Source organism: Rosa chinensis, chromosome 5 (genome assembly GCF_002994745.2).
Source record: "Rosa chinensis cultivar Old Blush chromosome 5, RchiOBHm-V2, whole genome shotgun sequence".
NCBI classification, from domain to species: domain Eukaryota; kingdom Viridiplantae; phylum Streptophyta; class Magnoliopsida; order Rosales; family Rosaceae; genus Rosa; species Rosa chinensis.
The window spans coordinates 34,087,101-34,097,216 of NC_037092.1; the positions used below are offsets into that span (position 1 = coordinate 34,087,101).

At 37.7% G+C, this 10,116-nt stretch overlaps 2 protein-coding genes across 3 annotated transcripts; both read right to left on the bottom strand.

Annotated features, from left to right (window-relative positions):
- Positions 1-1,730: 1,730 nt before the first annotated feature.
- On the bottom strand, positions 1,731-4,922 carry LOC112165621. Of its 2 annotated transcripts, none has more exons than XM_024302203.2 (5): positions 4,521-4,922; positions 2,886-3,612; positions 2,422-2,785; positions 2,024-2,086; positions 1,731-1,937 (listed from the first exon to the last, which is right to left on the bottom strand). In XM_024302203.2, exons 1-5 carry the CDS (start codon positions 4,777-4,779, stop codon positions 1,887-1,889), a joined length of 1,464 nt encoding a protein of 487 aa, XP_024157971.1. In that variant the 5' UTR covers positions 4,780-4,922; the 3' UTR covers positions 1,731-1,886. The 2 variants fall into 2 exon arrangements, with proteins under 2 accessions (XP_024157971.1, XP_024157972.1); XM_024302204.2 differs by having other exon boundaries at positions 1,733-1,937; positions 2,886-3,609; positions 4,521-4,921.
- Positions 4,923-9,247: 4,325 nt separating this feature from the next.
- Positions 9,248-9,872, bottom strand: LOC112165965. The gene has a single exon (XM_024302691.2). The coding sequence runs from the start codon at positions 9,805-9,807 to the stop codon at positions 9,394-9,396; it is 414 nt and encodes a 137-aa protein (XP_024158459.1). The 5' UTR covers positions 9,808-9,872; the 3' UTR covers positions 9,248-9,393.
- Positions 9,873-10,116: the final 244 nt, after the last annotated feature.

Genomic DNA, 10,116 nt, shown 5'->3' on the forward strand with positions numbered 1-10,116 from the left:
ACCACAAACATCATGTCGCACTGTTCGATTCGTTGTCCTTTACACGAAATTCATCTCATTGGCAAAAGGAAAAGAAGCAGATCTGTCACAATACAAATAGGGGAATATGCTATGAGATACTTCCAATTTATCAATCCACATTTCATTTTATGACATTCCTCTAATCAGTTTACTGTTATTTGTATGTTTTAGACAAAGAAGAGGAACAACAAGTTGATCACAACAACTGCCGTCGCAGAAGCTGCAGGATTCTCATTATGGCATTCTTTCTCTATGTTTTTCTGGTCGTACCCTTTCTCTCCCATGGAGAATAGTGACAAATTTGGATGCTCGAATACTCGTGATCTTTGACAGGAAAAAAAATATATATATATTTCAATCCAGTCAAGTCTAGAGAAATTTCAGAATACTGTATGTTATTGACAATTGAGTTAAGTTTGAAATTGTAAGGACTAGCCAAATAATGGTTATGATTGCCGAGTTTGGCAAGGCCTTCTCTTATCTTACAATGGAGTTCCGATTCTCCTTTAGTGGTTTGGCTCAGGACATTAAGGGCATGTTTACTTACTTGGAAGGAAAGGGAATGATGTTTTTAATTCCTGCGTTTACTAACACATAAAGGAATCAGAATGATTCCCGGTTAAAGAATTCCTGCGTTTACTAACACATGAAGGAATCAGAATGGATGTAGGTCCCACCTTCTTATCAGGAATCGATTCCTGAATACTCAGGAATTCGATTACGAAGGGGGGAGATGGGTTTAGGAATCATTCCTCCTGAATCAATACCGATTCTTTTTTTCTCCCATTCCACTTGTCTCCGATTCATGATTATTTTCCATTCCAAGTAAGTAAACGTGTCATAAAGAGGCAATGAGGTTTGACATGAATTCCTAGATCATTAGTTATGAGTTATGACGTGCTACAAAAGCGTTAGAGAGAAGCAGAAACATATGAGGTTATCTTCAAATTAGGGCTTCTTCTACCAATCAAGGACAATCCTTATGCTCTTTAATGTTCTTTAAGAAATACTGTTTTCAGAATGAGTACATAAATGCCTTCCAAGAAGAGTAAGGGTGGGCATCACCAGGAGCCTATGGCTTCAAAATGAAATAGATATGTATAGGGTATCAATTCTTTTCTTTTCTTTTTCTTTTTTCTTGGGGTAAAGCTTTTTGGCAGTCTGGATATCTCCTACTGCAATTTGATTGGGGTAACTCTTTCCTAGCATTCTACTACAGTAATTTTTGTTCATTTCCTTCGGTTCTCTACTGGGTTCCTGATTTACTTGCTTTATTCTGTGTAATCTACTACAGTAATCTAGAGTTTAACAACGAGTGGATCTTCTGTTCAGGGAAAAAAAAACAATGAGTGGATCTAGGACTACAAGAGCTGAACCCTGCATTATACATCTGATCACAACTGTGCAGAATAATGCTGGAAGCATATAGCTATTAGTATTAGCTTCTTATTTGACCTTGTTCTGATAACTGCGTATCTTTTGTATTAATGTTTTCACTTTATAAGTTCAAGAGACCTTATAAAGAGAGAAGGGTTAAAACCGGATTGATGATGGACAAATCACAGTTTTTCCAGCTTCATTAGTTCCTTCTGTCCTGACAAACTGTAAACCAATCTTGGCATCAATGTTATACAAGCATATATTACTCAATATAATTTCCCCGGTTTCTTTTTAGATTTACCAATGAAGAGGAGCTGTGTAAATGTATATATCCTGATATCATCTTGAGCAAACTGTCTTAAAAGATTAGCATGGGAAGGCTTACACTATATCAAATTGATGAAACTATGTTCATACAACATGGATTATTTCTTTTTTAAATGTTACAGAAAAATTTTGGTACATGGCATGAAATTCAACTATTTTTATTTTTTGGCTTTCCCTTTTCTGGCCTTCACAGCCCGTTTCCCACTTTCCTGTCAATTACAAAGTAATAGTGTGTAAGCCACATAAACTCATAAAGATAATGAAAATATGGACAGACTATTGATTTCACACATACCTTTGAGTACAGTCTGTAGGCTGTTTGACCTGTCAATTCCTGCCCAGTTTTACTAACATAAACCTGATGGCAAACACCAAAGCATTAGAACAAATGTAAATAAACGCACACGAAAATAAACGCTGTATGACTCCTGTTCTTTTTTTGAAAAGGTATCACTCCTGTTCTTTAGCAAGCAGAAATTGGAATGTAGGATTTAACAGACATTACTTTGTGATCGTAACTATAATCGCAGAAATTAATAACAATCCATGATCAACTTTTAGAGCCTCCTAGACTGTCCCTGTGTATTAACATCAAGTAAAGAAAAAGCTGACTTGCTAATTGCTATTAAGGTAAGTTCTATACTGACTTACTGACAAAACCAGCAATATGTAGAGTTGTAACTTTTAACATACCTTCCTTCCACCAGGACCTGTATACCAATGACCACCAGCTTGCCCACTAGCTTGACCACTTTGACTAGGTGTGTACCATTCACCAGAAGATTGTGCATTTGCTTGAATCCGCTTTTTGCTGGCAGAGATTCTGGGTTCCACCCAGTTTCCAGAAGCATGCTCCATGTTCCCGGTGTTTGATTTGACCGACTTATTTCTTCCCTTGTTTACACTCCGCTTGACACTACCTTTCTGTTTAGCTTTACCTTTTGGGTTCACCCAGTTTCCAGAACCATGCAAGACTTCTTCAACATTTGATATGTTTGAAATACTTTGTCTCCGATTCACTGTCCGTTTTGAAGCTTCTCCATTGCTAAATTGACCCCTGAAATCACAATGAGAAACATATCATGACATAACATTCAAAAGAAATTCTATAAAAACCAGAAATAGCCTGAAAAAAAGAAGGGGGAGAAGTATTTTACATGTAATCAATAACTGATACACCAGTCACTTGATTTCCACCGACACTAACAGCACCCAAGGGGGAAAAATTCGGCAAGCGACTAGAGACTAACTTTCGAATCTTTGGATCATCGTGGAAAAAGTAATGATGGGCGGGTGGAAGGGGATCAGCCACATTCCAGAGTTGTTCAACATCTTGACCACTGGGTGTCGTTTCATGAAAATTCTCATTGGTATACAGATATGCATCCCTCTCCAGATTTTGAGTAGTCTTATCCTTCACAGATTGGAAGTATTCTTGACATACCTCATCCAAAGCAGGTGTTGGAATGTTAAACTTCTTGATTGGACTAAAATTTTTCCACAAATCAACGTCTTCAGGCATACTTGTAGATGCATTTTTGTTTGTACCACTAGTAGTTGCAGAATGGCCAGGGTTTGTGTGTTGCTTCTTTGATGATGAGTCAACCTTAGAAGTAACCCTACTAACACTATGACTGACTGAAGGATCATCAGAATCGGAATCAATTAACTGAAACCTACGAAGAGGGCTGGTAGTTAACTTTGGAAAAACAAATTCTTTGTGGCTTGCCTCCAAACTCACAGAAGCTGGGACATCAGAAATATGAATCCTTTTCCTTCCAATGCTATGGTTGGATGATTGTGAAGCTAAAACCCCACTTCCACGCAACGGGACTTTAGAACTACTACAGGATGTTTGGTACTGTGTTGACCGTTGCACATCTGCTACAAATTTGGCAAAATTTGAAGTAAATATATAATTTATGGTGTACAAACACTCCATCTCGCTCATGTCACACAGAGAGAAGCAGAGAAAAAAGCTCACAATCTGAACAAACAGTCAACTGTAACTAAAGAACAATGAGTTTGGGAATAAGAGCATCCCCAAAGTTGGACCTGCCTATCAAACGATGCTGTGAAAGACAATATTACATTATAGCACTAAAAATGGAAAGAAAAGACTCATAATTTATTGCAATGCAGATTGCATAGCAACCTAAACAACAGCAGCACCAATAACAAAGCAACCAAAATCAAAAGGCAAAACCATATATGGCGAGACACAAATTGTAACTAACTAACTAACTATGCCAATAATTAAATCAACCATTCAACCTGCTTGCTTGCAGGCATAAATTTTACAATGATTGAAGAGTAGATATCAACCCTAAGATTTAACCCGATTCCTCTAAACCATTGATTTACCATATAAAATTTATTGTTATACTGCTAGCCTTTAAAAGGCATTGCAACAGAATTTTCCTAAAGTTTTCACCTTGCGCATTACCGTAACCCCAAATTACCAAAGTCATGTTCTTTGTAAATAAATCCACACCTACATCAAAATTACCCATTACATTACATTACATCCGCAAATCTCAACAAAATGCGAGATTGTTGAGCTTATTGGTTACTGCTGGCTTTTTCTTCAAATTTTTAAATAAAACAAAAAGGAAAAAAAATTCACTTTCCTCCTCCAAATTATATTCTTCCCATCATAAATGGACACTAATCAACACCCACTTCATTTCCCTCAATTTTTTTTTTCTCACAATTTCATCAAAGAAGATCAAAAACTAACTTTTTCACAAGAAATTCCAAAAATCCAAAAAATTAAGAGAAAAAGTAATTACCTCGAATAGTATCTTCGGGAGAAGAGAACTCTTCGATGTCATCTTCAATACTCCAAAACGGCGTCGTTGGGGGCTCCCGCTTCTCCGGCAGACCTCGCTTCAGCCTCTTGAGCTCCCGCGGCGGCTCGATCTCTCGATCCACATCAGTGTCAACCGGACGCGGAGGACTGGAGTCGGGCGGAGCAGCTGTTTGGAGCTCCGATTCGAACCCGAAATCGAGTCCGAGAGAGAAAGAAGGAGGTTCGTAGTCGGCGGCCATAGAACGAGTTTGGGTCTGAAATTGGAATTGGGCGCAGTGGGTTTTTTTTGTAGAGTAGGGATTTGAATTTTGGGGAAAAATTTTGGAGGGATTTTCCCAAATGAGAGGATTACCGTAAAATTAGAGAGAAATCTCAAAGTTAAAATAATTTCTTTTCTTTTTTCTGGTCGGGGTGGAGATCAGAAGATGGGCTTTGTACATTTTAACTCTGGGCCTTGAGCTTTGGGATTGCAGCCCATGCCTATCCTTTGGGCCTGGACCTTCACAATCCACATTCATGACCTCAATTACATGCGAGGCACTTTTTATATTCTGTCATTCCGTGTAGGGTTTGTTTCACCAGATCACCACTATGTAAAGTGAAGGATGTTAATGAGTCTTTTAATGTATTTTTTTTTCTTCTTATAATGATCATTACGTAAATAACTCAATTATAGTGATCTGAAGTACTACATGATACTGACACAGTGACACGGAATAATTCAGAACTACAAAATAATTAAGAGAGAGAGAGGAGAGGACTCGTAGCTATATATGGAAGGTGTAACATTCCTTTTTTTTTTTTTTTTTTTAAATTTCTTCTTGGCTAATGGAGCTGTAAGTGTAACATATCCAACACCTAGGGACAAAAGTCTATGTTCGAGCTAAGCCATTGCTCGCATCAATAAGTACCTTAGGGACAGTTTCCTTTCTTTGCTTGTCTTATAAATAAGTACAGTACACAAAATTTGGGCCATTTTTCCTTTAAGATGTCGCATCATACACATTTAGATATTTGTTTTCTTAGAAAAAAGTTTTCTAATTTTTTTTTTCTCAAATTGCTTTTACTTATAATTTGAGACTTGTTGGTTAAAAAGGGAATGCATGGTTATTTGAAATTGGTGGTTCTTATATGTGTTGAGTAAAGTTCATGGGTTCGCCTATTGTACACTAATGTACAAATATATCAAGTAAACTAGTTTGATATTAGTCTGCCGATGTATGGAACCAGTCTACATATGTATTTAATTAATCTACTTCAATGTATTGGTGCATATATGTACCATAAAACTTTCAAAACTCATTGCCTTCACATTTTACATAATATATTTCACATTTTCCAATTGAGAAAAGGAAAATAAAAAACAAATTCAGCTAATTAGGCACACCCAAAAACCAAAACTAGAGCACTAACATCTATAAAGGATGTAGGACACAGAGAGATATTTCACATAAACGTGCCTAGCTAGTTGACTTTGTTTGGAAAGCACTTGGCAGTTTCAAGATTCCATCTCAGGGAACATGGTGATGAAAGTAGCAATACTAGCTAGTACATTACAGAAACAATAACTAATAAGCATCGGCAGCATCATTCTCAATCATATAGTTCTAGACTTCTACCTGACTGGTCTTCTTCTTCAGTATCCACATGCCTGCAGAAGGATATCAATATCTCTGCAAGCCTACGATATCGATATTGAATCACAAGGTGCAATCCATTGCAATGAGTCCATCAATTCCAAATAGTATCTACTTCCCTCTATTGGTGGGTTGGTGGACTCCACACCTTCACCAGTTCACCTCCACAATGCTACTATCAGGAAATGGTGAAAAGGAGGTCATTTTTCTATAATTCATGGAAACGATGAGAGCCTTCACATCTATATCAAAGAGGCATATTTTATCGCTGCAGCCAAATCCTTTAAGAAAACTGATCATCCTAGGAAAATGTGTCGAGTATGACTAGAACTGGTCTTCGTCCGAAAGTTCCCCAACTGAAATTTTGGCTCGCCAGGATTTAATAGAAACTTTTGAAAGTACTAGGATGGCCTTGGGGGGGGGGGGGGGGGGGGTGGGGGGGACGTGAATAGGCAACTGATCTCAAGGATTGTAATAAGATTGCTATCCCAAGACAATGAAAAATAGAACAAGTAGAAATCAACGTGTCAAGCAAGCACACATATAAGAACCAAAAACACAAAAGATGTTTACGCAGTAAAAATCCTCAAGGTGAGGTAAACAACTGTGTGACCTTAACTCTTGAAGGCCAAGTGCTCAAGCACACACTATAAGATAGTAGTCAAATTACAAAGTATACTTACAACCTCTCGGATAACTCTGGACGTGGTTACCTCTAGCTAAACTCATTCAAGCCGGTTGAACTACTTTACACCAATTTGCTCACTGCCTCTAGATGCACTTCACACGTATCAACTCGTCAATCTTCAATTCTCGAATATGCTTGACTCCTAACTGAACTCATAGGACTTCCAAGACATAAGAATGATATGGATGATGTATGAATGAATTCTTGACTCACTAATTCACTTAGACATGGAACAAATGAATTAATGATCAAGACACAACTTTGCCTTATGAAACAAAAGAACTTTTCTATCGTGCAAACCTTTCACAAGAAAATAGTTTTGCAAAGCTTATATATGCGTCCAACAACTTTCCCCCTAAATCTGTTAGGGTATCATCAATTGTATTAAACAGTTTGACACCAATTAGGAAACAACATTTCCAAAAAGATAGCATGATAAACAAGGAATATTTTATCATAAAGATAAAAGATATATGCTTAAATAACGCATCAAGGACTTAATGACTGACATAACCACTTGAAATAAACTTCCTTTGGAAAACAGAACACACAGACAACGTACCATGCATGGACTAAATATAGACTATTAAAGGATTGACGCACAGCTGTCAATCCCAATACTTAGTTATGCAAAATGCAATGAATGAATCTTACCTGAAAACTTCCATACGAGTCAGTAGGATCTTGTCATGCATTTCATGCCTTGAACTTTAATTCCAATTATTAAGATCATTCTTCTCAAACACACTCTTAAGCTAGAACTCTCTAGTTTTGTATAAAGGGAATGGCAACATACAAGTTCCTATACTAACAACTTTGGCACTCAAATAACCAGAAAATGAAATAAAATTCAGGAGATCTTTGGTATTGATTGTGGCCTCAAATTGAAGGCCTTCAAGTTCAATCACACATTTTTAATTTGGTGGCAGTCCAAAAAATGTAAAAGTTTCAAGATTATTATAGCTTGGTCATCAACTTGAAGAACCTGAAGACTTTACCTCCAATGAGTTGATGAGACTCGAACTTGCACGACACTCCTAGTTGCCAAAATAACTAAATGACAAATACTTGATAAAGAGGAGGGAGTTTTGTTATCAAACCATATATACCAGTAACCAGTGCGAAGAATAATTTTCAAAGAGGGAAAAGGCATTTACGACTTTGAATGTATGTAATTCTCACACGTACGCTTCAAATTTAGTGTAGCTAGAGATTTTACATTAGCAAAGGTCACCAAAGATAAGCAGTAGCAGCGGAAGATGCTGAAAGTTTTCTAGAAGATCGAGCATTATGTTTGATGGTATTGGTAGGAGACTAGGAGCTACAGTGAGCCATAAAATAGCTGGGCTACCAAAGGAGCAAGTCTAGCTATTCTATGACTCCATGAACTTGAAGTAACCATATTGGAAGGCGGGGAGCATTATGAACTAAAGAGGCCCTTCGAGGGTTATTGAAGTAGTGTTTTTTTTTTTTTTTTTTTCGTTCCACTGTATGAGACAATATGGTACTGTGATGTATATCATACACTCAATTTACATCTATTTGAATAAAAATTACAATTTATATGAATCAAAATTACAACATTGAAAACAAAATTATCATACTCATGCACTATTAACATATAATTAAACAAAAATTACAACATTGACAACGAATTTGTTCAAAAACTTGTAACAAGGTCGTAGGTGATGTAATTACCATTAATAAAACTAAGTTACTCAAAATAGGACTCAACATTACGACTTTGAAAATAAATTTGTTGTGACATTTATAAATGTGTATATGATAGATGGATATGTATTATAAAATTTTCCCCGAGTGGTATATGGAAGAAGCATTAATAGACTGATGGATCCCCCTGTTTCCACTGTCTATATAGCTTTGGAGGTCATCAGCACTCTCAAACTTGATGGTTCGGAACTACCGATTAATTCAGCCCATGATATGATACATGAGTGGAACAACTGTAGGTGAAAAAAGAAGATACGTGATCCCCCAGCTCCCAGCTGTCCCAAGTAATAGCCACCACCTAATCCTGTAACCCAACCAAAGTGGCAAGAGGTGGTTGTTAGCTCATCTCCTCCCCTTTTAGTGAAGAAGATTAAGGTCTCTTTCTTATGATCGACATGATCAGCGAATCCTAGCCTATCTAACAGATACATACATGTGCATGGTTGGGGACATGGGGGTACAGCTAGTTGGTTAGACAGGTCCATATCGAACCTCAAAGAGAAAAGAACACCACTCAAAAAGAGCACTTTCGCCGACTCTATGGAACTACCAAGCACGACAACGGTAAAAAATTTGGTGTTGTTAATACTCCAAAATACCATAGAAATTATGTATGGTGCAGTAAGCAGAAACATCCGAAAGACGGAAATAGATCGATGCGAGAATTAATCGAGCAAAAATTGTATAACTATTTTCTGAACTCTATTACAAAACTGAACAAACTTTTTACAGTATTAACAACCTGTACAAAAACTACAGGCAAATGGATCAAGGTCGATTCCTCATGATGATCATCATCAATTGACCTCGGGAATGCTCTGAAGGACAGGCCTCCACGGCCGTTGATGATCAGTCTCGTATGGATCACTATCATTACTACTGACGCTCATGATCAACTGTGCCAAAACCTGCTGCACAGTCATTTGCTTCAGCTCCACCGTACCCATCAACTCCTCCAGCTGCTTCTTAGTCATCTTTATCTTCACTTCTGTAGCTCCTGCTGGTGGTGGAACTTTCGTCTCCGCAGAATCGTAAGAACCAAATTTACCATCTTCACCTCCAAGAAGCCCCTCTTCTCCTTCTTCTTCTTCTTCTATCTTCTTCATCTTCCGCATATGCTTGTGATCTCGATCATCATTTGCCAGAGACCCCCACTCCTCACCTCCCCAATTCACCGACGACGATTTATCGTGCCTTATACAATTCCCCATGAGTTCCTTGCTTTCTTTCTCTTTTGGTTTTTGCTTTGTTAAAAAAATCTGGGAATAGAGAGCGAGCTACTTCGTGATTTATATACACGAGCAAAGACAGAGAACGAGAACGATGGTGATAAAGATGAACGTTGGGGGAGGGAAAAGTGGTCAAACCTAATTTGATGACATGTTTTCCGACGTGGCAAGCGGTGGTAGAGTTTGACCTCATCAATTTGGCTATGGTGGATTTTGGCATTTTTAGGAGGTGGGATTGGTTCCAACTGAACATGCATGACACCATCATTGGATACTCATCAAGCCGATCTG